Here is a 23,258-nt window from a genome sequence, read left to right as displayed (position 1 = left end):
CCTACACACACACACACACACACACACACACACAGTATATATATATGTAATTAATAATCAATCTAAATGTTATATTAATGATATAGTGTATTAATGTTATTGTGTATTAATGTTATTGTATGTTTAATTTTGTTGATGCTTTGGCAATAATGTTTCTTACTCTTTCATGCCAATAAAGCAATTGAATTGAAAAAAATTGAGAGAGAGAGAGAGGGAGAGAGAGAGAGAGAGAGAGGTAGATAGTGTGTGTGAGAGAGCGGCTGTAATCCTCAGACTATAAACCGTGGTGGCAGAGCGAGGCAGCCTCAGTGTAAAGGATGGGAGATCAAACGTCGTCCTCCGCTCTGATGACAGATGGAGCATCCTTGGTTGTGAGCAGCAGCACCCAGCAGGATGACTGGTCCTCTCGCTCTCTGCTGCCTTCTCCTCTCTGCTCACACTCTCAGTCTAGCAGCTGGTAAGTGGACATGACCCGCAACAAGAGACGTCTGAACGGTTTGATTAAGGTGACTGCGTGGCAGAAAAAGCGCTCAGAGTGCCTTTAAAGGCTAAAAGCTTCATGGAATAATTTCAGGAAGTGTGTGTGGAGGTTAAATGGTATGCTTATTTTTATGATTCTTTGTATATTTGATATTGATGATGTTGGCCATATGATGATCATTGACTATGTAAGAAGTTTTTTTTTTTTTTTTTTTACCATGCTAACACTGGTTATAATAGACACCTTGACAGGTTGCCAGCCATGCAGCTAATATTTTTTTACCCTAATTTCAAAAACCACATGTGATTTTTATCAGTTTGACCTGCCTGATTCATACACACACTCATCCTTAAACCTCAACACAAATTCTTTAAACGAGTATTTTTTTAATGTTAAACAGGTTGAAGTGTTGCTACTGCACTGGCAGAGTTCTTTCTCATATTTAAGGAAATGCAACAAGCCTAGACAGAAATACCTTGACAAGATGGAATGTGGTTTTTCATGTGTTCACCATGTGGTTTATAGGTGAAAGCTGGAATGATTGTGGGGCGTTTGACTGAGAGCAACTCGTAACTTATTCTGGATTTCATCAATGGAATGGATTTGCCTTCCTTTTAGGGACAAAAAGGGGACAAAATGCACATCCCCATAAAGTAAATCATTACATTTTAGGGTGAAGACTTGGTTTAAGTTTAAGGGTAATGGTTAGAATTAGGCTGGAAGTGGTTATGGTGGAGGGTGAGGGTACATCTCCTGGAAGCCAATGTAAAAGTCATGAAAACATTGGGGGGGGGGGGGTAAAGTAGTATAAAGTAGTTAAAAAGAAAATGTCAATCTTAACTCAAGATCCACTTACTAGCTTTTTTCAGGTCTTTCAAGCATATCTAATGGTCTTCAATAGCAGACGGAGTTTGTCATCACCTGACCCAAGTAGGGAACTTTGGCCACATAACAAGAGTGTCCATCATAGAAATAGAAACGGAGTAGGGCGGACATGGCTCTGGTGATGGATGGCTGGCTAGTTGGCAAGGTAACTTAAGCTGGCCCTCTCCATACGATGGGGAGTGAGGGGAGGGAGCGTTGGACCAGCCCGCTGTATGCCATATTTTCTGCAATGTGCTTTCCTATGCTGTGACGAGTGTGAGGATGAAGCATTAAGTTGTTTTATTTTAAACAATAGCTCTGACTCTCTACGCTTCGTAATGTTACTACTTCACTGCTGGTTTTCCTTACTGCAAAACCTAGCCTCAGTGAGTCCGGGATTTTGCCGTAAATTGGTTTAGTTTATACGGAAGTTAGCCAGCTACAGCATACAACGGTACACATTAAAATGGCTGCCGTTCTGACCATCCAGCTACATTGATTTGAATGGGAATTTCCCTTCTGCTCCTGTTTTATATTTATGGTCCTTATATATCTAAGATAAAAATGTTATGTTAAGGACACATGGAATCAACTGGGAAAACTCCCTCATAGAGACCATCAGATGTGGTTGAAAGAAAGAAAGGTTAGTAAGTAGACCTGGAATTTAAATGTGTTGCAGCCTGTTGTATGTTTTTTTATGTATTCACCGTTGGTTTCCATTCAGGATGAAAATCAACTTGCAGACACTTGAAACTTGCTTGTGTAGAGCGATCCGACTGATGTACAATATCATCAACTAAGGTAGTGCCATAAACTTACTGGGCAAATAATGAAGCTGTTGCAGCAGGACGACGTTCATGTCCTGTCACACCTGTTGTAGAACCATAAACAGCATCCTACAGCTGTTTTTTGCCTCAGGGCTCTCTAACAGGTTCATTTGGCCATGATGAAATAAATGAAAACCAGTGGAAGTTAAAAAAAAACATCAAAACTTTGCTTTTGAAAATGTGCAGTAATGTAAAGAATATGTGAACATTCAATAATATTGCTTTTATTCATAATTAAATGAATCCACCAGTTCAGCCCACCTCCTGTTGATGATTGATGATGAGTTCAAATCTAAAACAAAAGAACGGACATGTTATGTCAAAGGGAGTTCAGATGTTAATGCAGCCTGCTGATGTGACCTCAGAGCAGGAGAGATGTCATCTAAGTTACCTAATGCTGTTTGGAGATTTTCCCCTCTGGGATAAAAACCCATTGTCCGACCCATATGGCTCAAAGGTAATCTGTACTTTAAAATGATGAAATGTTTGTGGCTGTTCAAAACAAAACGCTCGTGGATTTTAATCCCAAAACACAATTCACTATGATCTTGGGAGCCTCTGTCTAGATTTTGGGTTGTGAATGAAGCTCTCTTCCCCCTGCAAGAAACCAATGGAGCCCTTTGCTGACAGTATGTGGAGCACTAACACACTCAACAGTGCCAGTTTTGATGAAGAAAAGATAGTAAATAAAATCATAATGTTTTTTTAAAGCTAAAAGGTGTTTACACATATACAACTATACTGTATTATTACAGCAACCACCAACCGCCATGACAAATTCCTTGTAGGTGAAAACTTTCTTGGCAATAAATGGTTCTGATTCTGATAGGCCCTTCCTTTTATTGTAGGTTTAACTGATTAATCCACTTTATTTGCTCCACTTCATTTTCATTTGGGGTTGTTTAATTTCCCCCCACCCTTTTAAATACATAATGACTCTAAATTTGAATTGCATGACCAGTTAACATCCTCATGCTTTCTGAATAAGTCTTTTGTTTCTCAGTTGTTTAATCTGTACACAAATGAAAATGTAGAAACAACAATTATGTGCTGGAACTATTTCTTGGCAAACCATGGTGCAGTGATGTGTGCAGTGTCCTGAAGTGCTGCTCTGCCATATAAACTGTAATTCCTCAACAAAATAGTCACAACACATCCTTCTAAGACCACAAACTGTTGATTTTAGCCACACTAGTGCAGTGTCTGTTGGTCCAGACTGAGATAATTCAACAATTGGAAGGAGGAGACCATTATGTCGTGAGGTTTACATTTGTGGCCTTGAGTGAATTGTCTCAAAAACTATTGGATGAATTGCTATGAGATTTGGTTCAGACATTCATTTTCCCCTCAGGATGAATTGTATGAATTACATGCTGAATAATTTCCCTCAAAGCACCGCAATGCTTCAGTTTAGCTTCACAGGGCCACTGGCATGGCTGTAGACTCTTTGGGGCCAATTCACAAAGAATGGCTTATGTTTTCTAATAGCAGCCACTATCTGCCATGTCGCAAGGTCTGACGTACAAAACAATATTGCGCTAATAATATCACGGTGCAAACATGCACATAAGGTTAGAGTGCAATTTGCCTTTTTTTGCAGAGGCAGAGGGAAGAAATCGTCTCTTTATTCGTTAATATTTGAACCTTATTTTTTATTCATTTTGTCCTTGTTTTTCTCATGTATTTTAGAGAATGACATGTAGGGGAGCTTAATTTATAATTTTTGTATGACACTACTGTCACTGCATCCTGTCATTGCATCATTGCATCCCAAAATAAACTAGAGCGGAGCATGATGATGCCTTCTCCTGGCTACAATCAAAGCTGCCAGGATCAGTGGAAAGTCAGGGTGGGACCCCACAAATCGGACTACTCATGTCCCGAATCCAGCTCTGTGCTTAACACATAGATATGACATTGATCTGAACATCCAAGTTGCACTGTTTGTCAGGATGGATGATAGAATGTTGAGTCTTCTTTTGCTCTGTAAAATAATTTCTGAGGTTCAGAAGATAAAAGGAGTTTCAAATGCCAGTTCTCTTTCAGGTGAAAATGTTGTCCTGAAGTTTGGCAGCTTGTCAGCCAGAAGACAGATATAGCTGCCCTGAATATAGAAGTGAGCTCTGTGATCAAAGACGGGTATTAACATGAGGTGAAACCCTCGTATTTCCCACTCAAAGCTGCTTTTGTTTTGCCTGACGTCCACCATTCCTAATGCACAGAGTTGCAGCACCATCTTTTGTAGTCTTTTGACCTGCTGCTGATGTGTAGGAGCGTGGAGTCTTTCATCTGACAGCAGAGCAGTAATGTACAGAAAGTGGAGGGTCTTGGCTGCATGAGCTTTATCTCCTAAAGACAACAACAGGCATGGAATATCAAACACTTAACAGTTCACAGCCCAGTATAAAGGCCATGCTGTTGAATTGTCCTTTCCATGTTTGTCACATTAAAATAGGGCAAGAGCAGCCGCAGTCCACAGCCAAACCTAAGCTGAGAGGGACAGTGGTATCACTCCCCAATATCTCATTTCACTAACCTTAATCTTATTCCAAAATATGCTTTCCCTCAGTTAAATGATTGCTTTCTGTTGTTTACAGGGGACATTATGAATCACTTATGCAAGGGCTGTTGTTGTTTTTTTTTTTTATCATTTCAGTGTTATTCTGATATGTGTAAATCTCTGTGCCACATTGTTTGTGTGTGTGTGTGGAGAGACCAAAGCTCGGTAAATGTCTGGCTCTCTGGATGAAAAGCTGGAGGGAGGATTAAGAGGAAAAACATGGGAAAAATAATCTGTAGGCCGGCTGACGTCATGCAGTAAAGGCCAGTGTTGTGGAGGTGAGGCTGACTGTGATGACAGAGGGCATCAGAGCACATCCCAGCACCGCCAGCCTGCTGCTCCACAAGGTGCCTTTTGGTTTTGGTCCCAGTCCATGAGGGCAGCCCACATACATACACACACACACACACACACACACACACTGCAAAGACTAGCCTGCGGCTTTGTGTCAGTCCCTTACAAATGAAAGCACATGTGAAATTAATCTTTTCACATGTCAAATATTACATTACACAAGTTTTTTACAGGTTTAGTTTTTTGGGTTCTTCCGTCCAAAGACAGAGGATGTCGTAGGTCAGAGGTCTCAGAGGCGTAAGGTAGTTACGATGGGCCCCGGTGCTCACAGTTACTCGTTATGATAAACACACACACACACACACACACACACACACACACACACACACACACATTATCGTATTGTCTCGTCAAATACAAACTCATTGTTGGAAGGCCTGCCCAGCCCACTGCAGCCTCATTGTCTATATTCACGCCCCTGTGAGGTCTTGTATTTCATAAGTGAGGTATCTGAAAATCACATGAGCCTATATCACATTCTATCTTTTTTCCACATGAAGCATTTGAAACCCATTTGATATTACATGTGCTGTTTCAATTGAAATGCTGTTTTCATACAGTTTCTAACTTTTGTATGTTCGAATAGTTTGTATACAGTGTTGATGTACGTAAGTGTGCGCAAGCATGCAGTTTACAAGGCATTAACCACTAAAGACGGGAAATGCAACCTAAACAAATTTACTTTCTAGATTTGTGTGTGTGTGTGTGTGTGTGTGTGTGTGTGTGTGTGTTAGTGAATGGGTAGAATATATTAACTAGTGGCTCAAAATTTAGTGTCCAGATATAAACATGTATTTGGTGGAGAAACCCAGCTTGTAATGGGAGAGACATTACGAGCTACAAGTCGCTCGACCACGTTATCTGTGGTCATGTACAGAACGTCAAACACCATGACGTTGACCCATCATTGATATTGAGTGGTGTAAATACTGTGGCTCCTGGGGATTACAGTATCTAAGCAGTGAGATGAGAGAGCTGTCTGAGTGTTTATTAGACTGACAGAGGTCAGGGTCCGCTTTTAGTTCACTGTCGGGTTCTCGTACGGGGTAGCTGGCCTTAATGGATGAAATGATTAACGCTTTGCTGCTTTGACAGCACCAACTGATGCTGAGCTGCTGATCTAACACACAAGAGCCAGTGTCATAAAGAAATGCAGCAGCAGATGTACATCCATGCTAAACTTAATCCCACCCTCTCCAAGTGATAGTCCATATTCAATATTCAGGTGTCAGCAAAGTTTGTTTGTTGAAAGTTTAGATCATTTTATTAGTACAACCACACAGATAAACGATAACAATGAATAATTATCTATTCGTAGGTTAAACTGTAACATCCAGTTTTCCCTTTTTTTTTCTCGAGTGTAGTTTTAAGGTTGTAAAAGTCATGTTAATTTAAACTTTCAAAAATAATCCTATATATTCTGTATTATCTTCTTGCAGCTCTTCCTTGAAGCTTCATGACTTTTACACAGAATTAAATATTTAAACCCAGTACAACGTTTTATGGCTGCACCTTTCAAATGGAAATATTCTAAAAGTTGTAAGTATCTTTTTACACATATTTTCTCAAAATTCAGCTTGACAGAATTTTTGCAAATGTCCTAAACCAGAAAAATAAAATTAAAATAAATAAAACCACCTTGAAAATAAAGATGTATTTAAAGTGGGGTGAAACAAAGTTTGACTAGAAGGCATGCAGGGTCATTATTAATAATTGTTACCAGTCAGGAATATCTGTCTTTCTTGTATCTATTTGTGTTCTGTTTTCCAGAGCAACCTGCTCAAACTTCTCCACCTCATACTGCAGCTCTCTTTTACATTTTTTGCGCTTCTACATCTCTCTTTGCTTCTGACCTTCCTCCATTCCCACAGTTAAATGTGTGCTGTGCTTTCCCCTTGCTTCAAGGTGTGTCTCTGTATTACATATTCAGCATGACAATGTGCTGCTTCCCCTGTGCTACATGTCACAGCAATTCAGCTCCTCGTTTTCCTGGAGGAATAATTACCTGCATAATGCAATACAGCCATTTTTAGTATTCCTGTTTGGTTCCTATGAGATCCTACTTAGGATTGATGAACAACATAAGAAATATGATATATACATGAATCCCTCCAATATCAGAGGGTGGTCACAATAACATGAACGCTTGTATATTCCAATACAACAGTCCTTGATGTTGAGCCCATTAGGTAGCATTTTTCCAATCTTAACCACCTGTAACCTGGGTGTTCTCATGACCTGAACGAGGTCAGGTGTTGTAGATATTGTTCTTACACATGCTGACTCCAGTGTTTCAAACCCCTTAGTAGTCTGCCAGTTTATTCCACTGTACACATTTAAGTCAAGCCAAGTTCATTTATTATCTGTCCTGAGAGGGTTTTTTATTCTGCAGTAAACATAAAGCACAAAGCAAAGCATAAAACATACACTATAACATAGAAACACACAGCAGTTCACATAAACACGTACCATGTCCACTGGCTGGCTTGATAGTAATAACAAGCTGATGAAAAGTTAGTGTTTAAGTGTTTATATAGGAGGTTAAGCAAGGTGATGGAAGCATCCTGCACACCCCTTGGCCCTATAAACAAATTGAAAAGGGTCCAGAAGACATTTAGTTAGATAAGAGCTCTCCTTTGACTAGTTTCACAAATGTCTTCATAACCAAGGAGGTTAATTTAAAAGGCCTGATGTCGGCTTTAGGTTGATTGCCCTTGGCAACGGGCACCACAACAGGCCGCTCCCATTGAGATGGCACCATCTGCTGAGTAAATGACAGTTGGAAGATATGATTAAAAATGGGACCTAGTTGCTCTGCACATACTATAAGCAGATGACTACCTATATAATCTGAGCCTGAGATTTCATGGGTCTACAACCTTTTAAACACGTGATCATACTACACTCATTAAGGACGGATTAAAAGGGGAGTCAACAAGAGACTATTTCTGAGCTCAGAGTGTTCATCACTGAAATCCTGTACATTAAATCTCAAATAAAACTCATTATCATCCTGAGCCTGCTGCTGGTCTGATTTGTAGCCGTTAAGCTCTATGTTACTCCTTCTTACTTCCTTGAGCCCGACAATGTTCGTCCTGAGCTGTGTCTCAATTTTGTCCTTATGTTTCCTTTTTCTTGCTCTGATTTCCCATTTAATTGAATTTTGCAGCTTGCATAGGTTCCACGTATTAGCTGTAACCGCCATATGTAGAGCGGCGGCAATTGACCGATCCTAAGTCCCACCCACCTTACAGTAGATACTGTTGCTAGGTCGGACAAGCTTGACTTGAAGAAACATGGGGACGCCCCCGGATTAGCAAGCAGCTACCAAGCCAAAACAGGGAGCAACGAGCAACAACCCCCAAGGGTTTACAGGAATGAGCCAGAAGTACATTCTTTAAATACATTTCAACCATTTTCCATGAAAGATGAACTCTGAACTAAAAAAGGGTGGAGGCAGTATGGTCTGTAACAGCATAGGTGTAGAATTAATCAGTGAGGAGGGAGTCATATTTAAATAAACCTCCTTGAAGTGAGTGTGGGCTGTGATTGGTGTGTGGCCGTTTGGAAGCTATAATTCAATTGGCTGGCTGTCAGCTGGGGGCGTATGACTTCCGTGTCCTGCATGAACTAACGCGATGCTTCATTTGTTTGGAGCCTCTGTGTGGATAAATTCACAAGAGAAATAAAACCAATGCCTGAGGAAACTCCAGAGACAAGCACTGAGGACATAATGAAACTGAAAGCAGTTCAAGATCAGCAGTACAACACTTCTCTCTGACAATGACTGATTTACACCAAGAACCATTAACACAGAGGCCGAATGGGCACACCAATCCGTCCCATAGGCCATCAGCCTGAAATTTGTCAAAAGTCCAAGTTGAGAGATTTAAGTTCCGGTGATCATTGGATTCATTACATTGGAGAAGGAGCTCTCTGCTGTACTGGATCCAGGTAGGGGGTTGAGAAGTCTGCAAAATGTAGCCAAAACCAGGCTCCTTTACCTTTTCTTTAATCTTGATTTCTTCTGGTTTTTAACAGCTGACTGGAGCTCCCTCTGAACATACTCTCCATAAATACTAATGAGGACCTGGACATTTTAGTTTGTCCAATAAGTGTTCTCCACTGCCCTCAGGATGTCTTGCTCCATACAGATACAGCAGTAAAGTGGAGCTGTTGTTGCACTGTGACAACACATCTGCTTGACTAATCACAATACATGCTGATGCCAGCCTCTTAAACCACCCAGCCATGCTTTCATAGCAAAATTCTTTGTAAGGAGCCATACAGGGGAATGTAATGTCATTTCAAAATGTCTGCCATTGCTCTCTCTTTTGCAGGTTATTTAACCGTTTCCATTGAGCCTCTTCCTCCTGTTGTAATTGGAGACACAGTCACACTCAAGTGCAACTTCCAAACAGACGGCAACCTCCGAGAGATAGTATGGTTTCGGGTGAGCACACAGGTGAACTTAATGCAATAACAGCTGCTTGACAACTTCTCTCTTGATGAAACTCTCTCCTTCTTCAGCCCCAATGTGTCTGTTAGAAGATAAACATGATAAATGTAGAGTCAGACATACAGGTCAACAGGTTTTGCCTTAACCCTGTTTTGTCAAGAACGATGGTCTCGTGTTAGACTTGGGAAATAAGTGACTGATGATGACTTGTTTGGTGCTTGTTGGTACAAACAAGACTTAAAGTCTAGCTAGCAGCCTGTGAACATAGACTGTTTATAAGAAGTGTTTGTATTCACTGTGAAGTCACCCATTGGTTTGTGGACTGCCGTTTCGTAAACTTGAGTTTGGCATTTTGGCCGTTGTCATCTTGTTTTTTGCAACCACAAGTGACACAAGTGTTGGAGCTAAGTACAACTGAGACATTATTAGGCAACCAAAACGTTACAATAAACGTTCAGAAGCTGAAAACAAACTGAAAGAGTTTAAGTTCTAAGAAGAAAACACAGACAACTCCTAGACCGGACAACTCTGTGGTTGTGACCTGTCAATCACAAAGTAGCCCCACCCTAAAGCATTCCCTGCTTTATGGTCTATTTGACTCTAAATGGACCATCATTTACTAAATGAACATCATGCTGTATCATGTTTACAATGTTTACTGAGGTAATAAATCAAGAGAGAAGTAGAGTCATTTTCTCATAGACTTCTATACAACCAGAGGAGTCGCCCCCTGATGGACATTGGAGAGAATGCAGCTTTAAGACATGAAGCTTTGGCTTCACTTTTCAGAACCGGTTGTCGCCTGCTTGTGAGCAATGCTTTGAGCTAATTGCTAATGTCAGCATGCTAACAGGCACACATTGACAATGCTAACACAATGCTGTTTAGTATGGTCACCCACTAATGAGAAATACTTTGACAATGTACAGAGCCCAGGAAGTGTCATGAAGAAAAAAAAAACAGTAATATGTGCACATGATTTAATAATTTCTACTCTCTAATATTTTGTCAGAACAATTAAGTAATTTGCGCTTTCAATTTAATAATTTGTATTATTGTAATATGGGGATGGCCCTTTGAAAGGCCTGGAATTACAAATGTGTTTTGATTTGCCATTTGAAAATGTGTTTGTAAACTATTACTTTTAGCTGAATGAATAGTGACAAACTATTATTTGTTAAATCTAAGGTCATATTAGAGCTGCACAGTCTCTGATGTGCCTACACAAAACAAGTTATTTGAGGACTTGGTCTACGTACTTTTCACCAATTTTTGACATTCATGAATTTATCAGATCAATGATCTGCATGTTAAAGTTGCTGCCTAAACCACGGAGGGATACGGCTGGCTGATTCAGCCTTGCTGCCCCATTGGCCAACCGCTGTACTACAAAAATATAATGCCCTGCAGTCCATAAAGCATTATCCCCAAAGCCCTGTATCGTAAGACAGACATCTATAAACTGATGACAGAACATCTATAACTGCAAAAACAGTCAGTTACTATTACGTTTTCTTTTACCGTAAAACATAAAGGTCCAATATTGGTAAAAAGTTTCCAAGTGGCTTGACATCATCCCAAATTAGAGTCTATAAGACTTAATTGAAGTCCACATGGTCATAGCTACTGTATTCAAACTCAATGATGCTAATGAACCTTTGCCTCTCAGGTGATTGAAGGAGGCAGTGCCAAACAGAAGATTTTTACATATGATGCCATGTATAACACCAGCTACTCCAACATGGAGGACAACCGCAGACGGGAGGACCTGGTCTACCAGTCTACTGTGCGGTGAGACAGGGCACTACTACTGTACAAGTTGTGTTGTGTTCTAATAACACAATACCTTTGAAAGAGAGACGAGTTTGGGGGAACATGCTGTAGCATGCTGTCTTTTGACAGTGTGGTTTTTACACAATCTCTAATCTTAAAAACCCAAGAGGTCAAAAATGAGAGGTGATCTTTGTGTGTAATCTTTGTACAGGCTTCCTGAGGTCCAGATGGAGGATGATGGCCTGTATGAGTGCCATGTGGGAATATATGACAGAAGCTCCACAGACAAAGTGATTCTAGCTTCTGGCAGCATCACCCTCACTGTCATAGGTATGTATTCATATCTGAGTAGTCTCATAAATCTTACAAAACGTATGTTAAGAGAAAATGTCAAGGGGTCACAAAATTCTTCAGGATTCATCCCATTGGCACCATTGATATCCGTACTGAATTTCACAGCAGTTCAGTAGTAATAGATAGATTTGTCAGCGTGGACCAAAGTGGTGGACCGGGCGACTGACATTGCCATCTAAAGAGCATCCTTATTTCAATCAGGAGAAACCAGATATTTGTTTATTATAAACAGATGATATGTGATGTAAAGTCTTCAGAGTCTTTGGCACTTGGACTCTATAGGGAGATTTGTAATCGAAGGGCGTTTGCCCTGAGCAGCAGAAGATAAACCCCCCCGTGGAGTCCAGACACAGGTGGTGGTGGTGGCTGATGAGGCTGATAGAATGATGAGTTGATGAAGCAGATGACTCTGATGAAGATTGGGCAGAGATGGGGAGGTGGAGGGTTGCGTAACAGCAGCATGAACATACTGAAGGTAGAGAGACAATCATATTTAAGAGAGACAGCAGCAAGATGATAGGCTAACGATGTCCTTGTGTCGTTGGCTAGAGAGACCAGCTGATCTAAACATCTGATATCATGATTGACATCCTCGAACAATGACAGCAAGGAAATAATGAGTGAGCATGGGTGAGGAGTGAATGGCAGATGTCTGAGAAATAAACTACGGGCTTAGGCATGCGAGATCATAGTCTTCCTGACTGAACTTACGCTAGAGCTAAAAACATACCTTCCAACACCTCTAAAGATCAATAATGAACACGTGGTATCTTGGTGGTTGAATCAGTACATGAACAGAAATGTAGAAATAATACTCCTGAGACTTCCTGCAGGCTTGTTGTCACAGTGGCTCTTTGGCTCTGTATTTATCATGAGGCTGAGATCCATCTGAACATCTGCCCCTCAAAAACAAAGCAAATCAGCATATTTCCCAAAATGTGTTCCTCTGTTGAAAGTGTAATTGAATTGTTATAGATACAATCACCAGCATAGTGACATAGTGACTCACCATTGTTTTTTTCATTATTTGATAAATACCTCATAACTTTATATTCTACATGTATTTTCCTTCAATGGATGGAAAGCACTTCCAAAGCAATGTTTGAGCGCTTTGTATTTTCTCTGCAGTACCTCCCAAGTCTATCTCTGTGGTGGCAGCCAACAGCCCGGCACCTTTCAGCCGCTACGAGGCCCAGAACTTCTCTCTGGTTTGCATTGTTACAGGAGCAAAGCCAGCTCCCATGGTGAGATGGAGCCTTTCTACTCTTCATCCCTCTTGAAGGACTCCATAATCATGCTTGCGTCATTGCTTTGTGTGCTAGGAAGGAAAGCTTGGAAGCACCACTGGATTTAAAAAGTTTAGTGCTCACAGACAAAAAAACAACAAAAACCAACAATGGCTTTGCTTAATGCCGCAGCAAAGCCTTGGTCTGTACTCTCTGTGACCTCTTAGGAAAATGTATTGAGGATTGGTAGAAGGGAATTAGAGCACAGCGGTATGTGATAAGATCATAGTCCAGTGAAGAGTGGTTTCTCATGTCCTGATTGAGACACACATATCAGTGAGATGAAGAGAAACAATCATAATCTAGATAAAACAATCTCTCTCTATTCAGCCAAGGTCACCTCTGCCCAGCATTGGGTTATTGTTGTTGTGGTAAGTAATGACGTGGGAAGCACCAATCTCTCTGGTCACATCACAGGACACAGCAGCATTTGACAGTAAGCTGCCCACTGACACACAGATATCTAAAACTACAGCAATGTGTAAAGCAGAAGAACAGCTGTGTAATTGAATGTTGTTGAAATGTGGATTATTTATATTCATGTCTCTGGATAATATTAAAGATTCTATCACCTATCATTTGCTTTAAATGACCTCGTTACATGTATGGGCTAGACGTTGTGTAAAACAGATAATGTATTAACTACAGATAATGTAATGAAAATGTCATAAGACGTTATGTCATAATAATCTACATATAATGTAATAGAAATGTTAAGCACATGATATAATCAAGTTTTGAGTATAATGAAGCATGTCATTACATACATGGTTGGTGGGAACCCAGTGAGGGATGATGTCCTGGTTTTTGCATTAAGACCAAAGACGTAAACATGTTCTATTAGAAACCAGAAATACAAGTATGAGCATGATATGTGTCCTTTAAGTAAAGGATCTAACACTAACAGTCCCACACACACACCTACACACAGACAGTAATAATAAAAACCTTTATACCTGCCTGGTCTCCTTGTCCTCATCCACCAACTATTCAGCTCTTACCTCTTATATACCTCTTATGTAACTGAGAGCGCACAGCAAACATTCCAAATGGAGGTTCTGTGTTCCTGTTGGGCTCACCTGTCTTTGTCCTGGCCTTTCAGGTGTACTTCAAGCGGGATGGTGAGTTTATTGATGTGGTGCCAACTGCCCAGTCTTCCTCCTCAGTGGAAGACCAAAGCAAAGGCCCAGGTCTGGAAAAGAGCTGGGACAGGAGCCAAGCAGGGCACTGGAGCTCCCGGGCCCTCACCAGTCGAGACCTTGATGACACCAAACTCCAGAAGTCCTTTCTGGAACAAGAGGGGAAACTGGCTCGGCTGGGCCAAGATGGCCCTGATGACCTCGAAAATCACCCAGAGCAAGGGTCGGACCCTGAGACAACCAGCGAGGTGATCCCAGAGACAGTGGTGAGCCGGGAGTTTCCGCGCTGGGTCCAGAGCAGCGATCCGCTCTACTACTTCCAGCACCGGCAGCATGCGGCAGGTGATGGCACCATGGAGGTGAGAGCCATGCTGACCTGGAGCCTCAACCCCCAGCTGGACAACGAGGCTCTGTTCAGCTGTGAGGTCAACCACCCTGCTCTGTCCATGCCCATGCAGGCTGAGGTCACACTGGGTAAGTCATGCACCAACTCGCACTGGCTGAGGTGAATTACTCAGGTCAGGTTTGAACGCAGATACTCTCCTGGTATAGTGCTGTGGAAAAATGAACAAACATATCATGTTACTAAAGTGTAATTTAAATGCAGACCTGGTACATACTATTTCCATGGAGTAGCGCATCGTCACACTCTGAGCCCAGCATTGACACAACGCTCACCTTCTACTTGGCTTAATATATCACCAAGATAACTGCCAGTGATTAAGATGGAAGCATTAGGAACTCACTCAAGCACTGCCACAGAGTGTAGCTTACTTTAACGCAGTGGTGGTGACTGACACATTTTCTAATGCCTTGCTGTAGCTGTGCAAGCCCTCGTGAGTTCAATATTATTGTAAATCCACAAGCTTTAGCTACATCCTGTGGCACAAAAGATGCACAATAACTCATACTTAAAAAGCTATAAAGTTCCATATATTGTAGAGGCTGGACTGTGGATTCACTAACGCAACATATAAGACTCAATTCTGAAAAAAAGTGGTCATTTTGAGTTCTTGTGATTAGAGCAGTGATGGAAAGAGGCGTATGGTAAATCCTCTTCCTCAATAGAATTACTCAGATCACCTGGTTAAGTAACAATAAGGGAGTCCTGACACAATTCATGTGCAGTTTCAAGAGACCTAATGAGATGTATAATGAGAGCTGTTGCGATTCAAACATCAACACAACCACATTTTTTGGAGAACAAATTCAGGGCTAGAGAGAATTAACATGGGCAAGCCACTGAATTCATTAATTCAAATAGAACTGGGAACAATGAGCAGTAAGTGGGTCATCCTGAGCCTTCAGCGCAGTTCACATTGCTTCACTTCAACTGGTTTATTCCACAGTTACGTTAAACGGAGGTGGACATGTTCTCTGAGTGGGCGGGTACATCCTTGAAATGTGGGTCGCAACATTTAGGTCACATACTATGTCATGTGTTACATGTTTCCTATTATTCAGACATATGAAAGTTATATAACAGCAGTCCAACAGCTGTTTTACTTTCCCATCAGCTGCTCCCAGAGGACCCAAGCTGTCCATGAGCCCCAGTAAGGCCAAGGTGGGAGACACAGTGCGGATCACCGTCCAAGGCTTCCAGCTGGGACCTTCTGCAGTGAGTTTCCAACACAGTGGCTCTTTGAACATGGAATGCTCTGTGGAGTTCATAGAATGTCACCAAAGGGTGGGGGTAAAAAAACAGAGTAGAAAAGGCCCTTTGACCACTTTTCAAAGTGTATCACAAGTTTTTAAATTGAATTCCTTCCTTCCACGCAACAATTGGTTTCAGTTCCTTTCTGTCCATTCAGAAAACCAACTTGAGAGACTTGAGTTACATCTTTTGTCGTGTGGTACAGTGAAGCTGTTGAAAGCAGGGACAATGGTAAAACTCTCCCTCCTGGCTGTTTCATGGAAACTCTGAAATGGTGTTTTTTTATATTGGGCAGTATAATAACATTTGTGACTGCAGTGACATTTTAATGTAGTAAACAAGCATGACACGCTCAATTACTGGGATTTATATGTATTGCGACCTTACAATCAATCACACCTTGAAATTTCACATTCAAAGTTTAGGAGATGTTTAGCACACTTTGCACAGAATGTAAATAGACTTGTTATTTTTGCCTTCTGAAGAAAGCATGTGGAGCAGCAGCAGGGAATTTGCCCCAGGACACTTTAGATGGATTAACATTGTTATGATAATGATGGTATTCCACAACACATTTAAATGCAAATGGCTTCCCTCTGTAACAGTCACATGTTCCCAAGATCCTAGAGTATTCCTTAAATCCCAATTGTGGTTGTGACAAGCTCTCTTTTTCACTGACAGTCCTCCAGTAGAACAGAGAGCCTGAGGCATCAGAGGGCCACAGATGACTGAGGCTTTGCTGTCAGGGCCCAGAGGCTCTGAAACAGTCAGTGTCATCAGTAGTATCTCTCCAAACTTTTAGAATCAAATTTGAATGGAAAGTGTGTCTTTTAGTGAAGTCTGTTCTTATTGTATCAGTTTTCTCTCATCAAGGAAAATGTCAGACTTTTACAAATGTCAAAATGTGCAAGGTCTAAGAACAAATTAGATGTGTAGCAAAATGTAATAAAAACTATTTAATTTTCACACAATGGGTTTTAATCGAGGACCTTCATCAGACTCACAATATTAAACAACATTGCTGTACTGGAGCCACAGGCTGCAACAACGAATAAAAAATGTGTTCCTCAAACACACACAACAAATACACTATGAATAACACTTTACTTTGATTATATCATTAAACTGTTTTCTAAAATATGTCTCAAGATCTATTTAATACAAAGGAAAATTGGAAAAAGAATCCCCTCTCCTGCTCTTTTCTTCTTGTCTCTTCTCTTGTCTCTCCTCTGTCTGTCCCTGATGTCTCCTGTGCTCTTCCATACATGGTTGATCCTCATCCCCTCTCTGCCTATCAAGGCAAACAAACACTAAATAATTACATGAATTACAGTATTTTGTCAAAGCAAGTCAAATAATGGCTGGGCGTGTGGTCATCTCAAACAAATAAAAGGCTGTCCCAGATATAGGATGAACTCCTGGTGCCTGTCATAAAATGTGAATGCCAAATGAGCAAAATGTACATTTTCACCTCAATTGAAATTCAACAGTAATAACTTTATGATCGGGTTATTTTAAAGATTTGTTTGCACTGGAATGTTCATCTAAAGTGTTATTGTCCTATTTCAGTCATCGTGGGTGTATGTGTGGTAATGTGTCTGACAAGGGAACAATGGGAGTGGACAGGTATATGTAGGGAGAGGCTGATGAGGAGGTGGGCGGGGGAACTGCAGGGCATGTGAAGTAGAGAATGTGTCTGGAGGGGAAGGACAGAGAGACAGACTGTGACAGAAGATCAAAAAATATATAATTCAACTTATCAAACAGAGTGAATTAGAAATGAAGGCCTGTCTAAAATGTGCCTGCTTCAATCTACAGTTGAGGTACATAAACAGCAAAACCAGCAGAAACACTGTCGCTCCTCTTCATTTTGAAAGAGCAACTAGAAGAGAGACTCTGACGGTGTAACTTCATCACTCACTCAGTCAGTAGTGTCACAGGGCTGGCCCCACTTTGCTGAGGTCCAGGCCAAAATTATTATCATCATCATCATCATCTGTACTAAAAAAATCTATTACTTTGTTGGTGATTGCATAACACTGTTTAGAAAAAGACACCAATTGCAACACTTAATTATTGGTTTCATTGGGTTGAATCTCACACCTTTACCTTAAGCTGGGCCAGAGTACGAAAGAGTTTGTTGTAAAATCAATATGAAATCTACATTTTTTCTCACCTTATGTGATTGTTCCAGTGCTGTTCACTGAGCTGCCCCAGTGCAGTGTTACGGGTTAAGAACATTGCTCAGAGAGATCAGTGTTTCACCTCTCGGCTCACTTTGCAACGTGACCCTGCAGCTCTCTCCTCACACACCTTTGTGTGTGTGTGTGTGTGTGTGTGTGTGTGTGTGTGTGTGTGTGTGTGTGTGTGTGTGTGTGTGTGTGTGTGTGTGTGTGTGCATGCTTCCACAGAGCGAGGTCTTCCCTGAGCCCATATACACCTGGACAAAGGTGGGTGGGCGTCTGCTAGATGGCAGAGAGGAGCATGACGGAAGGGAACTCATCATGGAGAGAGTTCCTGCTGAGCTCAATGGATCCATGTTCCGCTGCACGGCCCAGAATCCTCTGGGCTCCACAGACACTCACACCCGCCTCATCGTGTTTGGTGAGTCTTGTGAGGGGACTTGTTCTAATAGTTTATCATTTGTTCAGAGAGCTCACACTAAATGTTTTATTTTATTGGTGTTTTTACAGATAACCCAAGACTGAAGAAAGGAAAAGAACATTTAATTGGTAGGTCATTTGTCATAATCAGTTCAGGCCCTGTTACTACTGTTACTGTGGCGGCATCCTGTGAAATATTTTAAGTAATAACAAAATTTGTATTTTCATCACTTATTTTAATTTTTTCGTTTTATGAGATTTCACTACAATTTCATAGTAGAAACGTTTTTGTTTTTAATTTTATAATGCCAATTCTCCCAATTACACCTCTCTTTCATGCCACTTTTCATTTCATAGTGTCACTTTCATGACAGTAGTGTTGTCTCTGCCCTCTCACCTTTCAGCTATCACAGGGCAAGTATATAAGTAGACAAAAGAATAGGGCCCAGAATCGACACTTACACCGTAAGTCAGTCTTTTAAGATGGGATAAACATGACAAACAAGGAGCAAAGGCTGCTGGGTAGAGGTCATTTGAAACACAAAGTGAAGCAGACCATACCAGACTTTTGCAACTTAGAATGTGTCAGTTGACAGACTTTGATGGACATAAACCTCTCCTGGAAGAATTATCAGTAAACTGTGTTGCCATGGAACTCATGGTGGGGTGATTAAGGAGGTCGAGCTTTATTTAACTTGTACTATAGATTCAGCTGATCAGCTGTGGTGCAGTTTTCCTTTTGACTGCAGCAACAAATGTTTTAATAACTCTGCCTGCTATCTTCTCCATAGCAGGATGCCTGATGAGGCTTGTGGGTTGATAGTTGGTAGCTTTTGGTGCCATTCCTCACATGAAAAGGATAGAAAAATGGGGATCATCATCACTGCTCTAATCACAAGAACTCAGAAACAACCACTTTTCCTAAAACTAACCAAGTCGTTTTGTTGCCGAAACCGAAAGTTTATTTTGAAAAGACAATGTATGCATGTAACAAGCAGAAACTGACATACAAAACTGACCCTAGACGGGTTCAGAAAGAGTCACGGTAATGCAGGAACCGTGTGGCTCACCGACGGGATTAAATAGTTTGTGGATAACAATAGAGCTCTATGGCACAGAGGAAGAGAACCTATCAGGCTCTGATACGCACACTATACTTGTTACAAGATATTCAGTGTTGGTTTGGGTCTGAACATGAAATTTGTTGTTAAAATAACATGTCTCAATCATTGTGTATAATAGTATGAATCTCGAGCAGTGCTCTGTAATGCATGCTGTCTTTGTGTGCAGCAATTGACGCAGCGGCCAGTCGGTGCTCCCTCACATTAACCTCCATGTTGCTGCTGCTGCGCTTCACCTGCGAGCTGACGTGACCCGAGGCTCTGCTGCTCCTCCACACACTACCACCCACATCTACCTGAGGCACCAGCTCTTTAATGCCCCACCCCGGCAGTAGCTAAAACCCCACCCAGCTGTTCTACCAGCGCTGAACATTAAAGATGCAGCAGGACTTCAACTCTGAGAGAGAAGACAGATATTGAAACAGCATTAGCCACAGAGCAAAGGTCCAGATGCTGTTCAGCATGCTGTCACACTGTGAGACACTTTGCTGATGGGTTACTCTACTCTTACTGTTTATGAGTTTTACACTAACTGCATCATACTGAGGGAAACGTTGGATGTAGTGTGACGTCACCTATAACAATCTGCAGGGTTGACACTAGATTCCAGGGAATAATAGCACTGGAGATCCTGATAGGCTAGATGCTGGCCAATCAGCATAGTCACCTCTCATGCAGACACTCCAACTGCACAACAATGTGGTATTATCATGACTAAGTAGAGGACAGACAGAGGCACTGGAAAGTGATCAAAAACCTGTGACCATCACAAATAAGAGCTGCTCAGACCAGAAACAGACCCATCAAGTGTTCATTGGTTATTCTGTGGGACCTGGTAAAGAAGTTTAAAGGTTATTTAAATTCTCAGAAATCAACACATTTGGAACATTAGTAACTTTTATTCTCTTGTGCAACACAGCTGCTCACCTGTAGCTCCAGAGTGACCAGGTCGTGTGTTTCCTCCCCTTCTACAGTCTCTCTGAAGACCACATCAAATACTGTAATTTATGGAAATGCTCCTGTAACAGTTGATTGCATTCATTTTTTTCAGGGAGCATAATGTCTAGCATCATGAAGCAGGATCTCTCCCTCCCTCTCTGTTACTCCATGACTGTGAAAGGGCTTTGTGCTGATGACACAATGTTTCCTTGTTTAAATGATGGCTGGATTGGAAATTCAAGAATGTGTTACTGGAAATGATTAAAAGCTCCTTCGTAAAACATTTGCTTCCAAATTACTGTCTCCCGCTTGGTGTTGGCCGCTCTGTTTGCATTTTTTTGGTGCATTTTCATAGTTTCCTCTCGGATGCGTGCTTGCTCATGTTTCTCTGAAGATACAGACACCACCACACACTTCATGGTTCCTAAGTAGGGCTGGCTATCATTTGTAAAATTACGATGCCAGTGCCAATACCAGTACCCTTAAAATGAGGCCAATACCAATAGCAATAACCATCATGTGAATAGAAGCTATGTGTGTCCCACTGGCTAGCTGCCACTCTGCACAGTGTTCATACAGCAGTTAGTACTGATATACAGTGCTGTGAAAAAGTATTTGCCCCCTTCCAGGTTTCTTATTTTTTTGCATATTTGTCACACTTAAATGTTTCAGATCATCAAACAAATTTTAATATTAGACAAAGATAACCCGAGTAAATACAATATGCAGTTTTCAAATGATGATTTCTTTTATTAAGGGAGAAAAGCTATCCAAACCGACTTGGCCTTATGTGAAAAAGTAATTGCCCCCCCCTTGATAAATCATGAATGAACTGTGATTTTTTGGAAAGCTGAGTTCAATTTCACTATCCACACCCAGGCCTGATTACCGTATTTTTCGGACTATAAGGCGCACTTAAAATCCTTAAATTTTCTCAAAAATTGACAGTGCGCCTTATAATCCAGCGCGCCTTATGTATGGTTACTTGTTGTGCTTATTGATCGATTTTATGTGGTACAATGCGCTCAAAAATCTGTCGAAATATGTAAGTACGACTTTGGTAAGCAACGAAGCCGCTCCGCTCAATGGATATTCGGAGCATTACGGTACGCTGTGTCACTACCTGATCGGCCCCGTAACAGGAATGTAATGTCTAAACTAAAAGTCAAAATCGATCAATAAGCACAACAAGTAACCATCGGTCGCAACTGTCGTCCGAGCTTTCACGAAAGCTGGAATCATCACTGAACAGCCAAGTACCGATAACAGCAACAAGACTGACTCGGAAAATGACGAGAGGGATTCGGGCATTCTTGATGCCGAAATCGCACAGCTGTTTCACTCAGACACTGAAGATGAAGAATTCGATGGATTTGTGGAAGAGGAATGAATCGATAAGTGAGTGTATTTTTCTGTACCGGTATTTGTTGTTACAACTGAGTTGAATAAAGTTTGATTTACCGGACTGTGTTGTTTTGCTTAATGCGCCTTATAATCCGGTGCGGTTTATGTGTGAACATAGACACGTTAATTCACAGTGCGCCTTATAATCCGGTGCGCCTTATAGTCCGAAAAATACGGTACTGCCAGACCTGTTGAATCAAGAAATCACTTAAATAGAGCCTGTCTGACAAAGTGAAGTCGGCTAAAAGATCTCTAAAAGCAACACATCATGCCGCGAGAAACAAAGTAACTGACATGAATCAGTCTGGAAAGACCCCAGAACAACATCTAAAGAACTTCAGGCCTCACTCGCCTCAGTTAAGGTCAGTGTTCATGATTCAACAATAAGAAACAGACTGGGCACAAATAGCACCCATGGGACAGTTCCAAGGCGAAAGCCACTGCTGACCAAAAAGAACACAAAGGCTCGTCTCACATTTGTCAAAAAACATCTTGATGATCCCCGAGACTTTTGGGCAAATATTCTGTGGACTGACGAGACAAAAGTTGAACTTTTTGGAAGGTGTGCGTCCTGTTACATCTGGCGTAAAACTGACACAGCATTTCATAAAAACAACATCATACCAACAGTCACACATGGTGGTGGTAGTGTGATGGTCTGGGGCTGCTTTGCAGCTTCAGGACCTGGACGACTTGCCATAATTGATGGAACCATGAATTCTGCTCTCTACCAGAACATCCTGAAAGAGAATGTCCGGCCATCAGTTCGTGACCTCAAACTCAAGTGCACTTTGGTTATGCAACAGGACAATGATCCAAAACACACCAGAAAGTCCACCTCTGAATGGCTCAAAAAAAGCAAAAAGAAGGTTTTGGAGTGGCCTAGTCAAAGTCTGGACTTAAATCTGATTGAGATGCTGTGGCATGACCTTCAACAAGCCGTTTCTGATCGAAAACCATCCAATGTGGCTGAATTAAAACAATTCTGCAAATAACAGTGGGCCAAAATTCTTCCACAGCGACATGAAAGACTCATTGTCAGTTATCGCAAACGCTTGATTGCAATTGTTGCCGCCAAGGGTGACAAAACCAGTTATTACGTTTAGGGAGCAATTACTTTTTCACATAGGGCCAAGTAGGTTTGGATAGCTTTTCTCCCTTAATAAATTAAATCATTTAAAAACAGCATTTTGTATTTACTCGGGTTATCTTTGTCGAATATTAATTTGATGATCTGAAACATTTAAGTGTGACAAATATGCAAAAAAATAAGAAACCAGGAAGGGGGCAAATACTTTTTCACAGCACTGTACCTTCCCACAGTGGTGTTGTTGCAGAAGTGTAACGGCCACCCTCCGTCAGCGCTGTTGCCATTGTTTGCACTGTTAGCATCTTTAGCTGTGAGCCACCGGCTGGCATTCGCCATGTTGAGAGGCAATC

At 41.3% G+C, this 23,258-nt stretch overlaps 1 protein-coding gene across 2 annotated transcripts; it reads left to right on the top strand.

Annotated features, from left to right (window-relative positions):
* Positions 1-261: 261 nt before the first annotated feature.
* LOC137889756 (immunoglobulin superfamily member 21-like) lies at positions 262-20,664 on the top strand. 2 transcript variants are annotated; one of them, XM_068733770.1, is made up of 10 exons: positions 262-457; positions 9,427-9,539; positions 11,215-11,336; positions 11,530-11,648; positions 12,801-12,916; positions 14,061-14,571; positions 15,615-15,715; positions 18,163-18,355; positions 18,445-18,483; positions 19,645-20,664. In XM_068733770.1, exons 1-10 carry the CDS (start codon positions 394-396, stop codon positions 19,725-19,727), a joined length of 1,461 nt encoding a protein of 486 aa, XP_068589871.1. In that variant the 5' UTR covers positions 262-393; the 3' UTR covers positions 19,728-20,664. The 2 variants fall into 2 exon arrangements, with proteins under 2 accessions (XP_068589871.1, XP_068589870.1); XM_068733769.1 differs by having other exon boundaries at positions 9,427-9,551.
* The last annotated feature ends 2,594 nt before the right edge of the window (positions 20,665-23,258 follow it).

The sequence above is a fragment of the Cebidichthys violaceus genome, unplaced genomic scaffold (assembly GCF_023349555.1).
Source record: "Cebidichthys violaceus isolate CVI_PGR_0920_01 unplaced genomic scaffold, fCebVio1.0.p SCAF_6, whole genome shotgun sequence".
Lineage (NCBI taxonomy): Eukaryota > Metazoa > Chordata > Actinopteri > Perciformes > Stichaeidae > Cebidichthys > Cebidichthys violaceus.
Note: the sequence above shows the minus strand (reverse complement) of the source record. Positions and strands in the feature narration are given on the sequence as shown.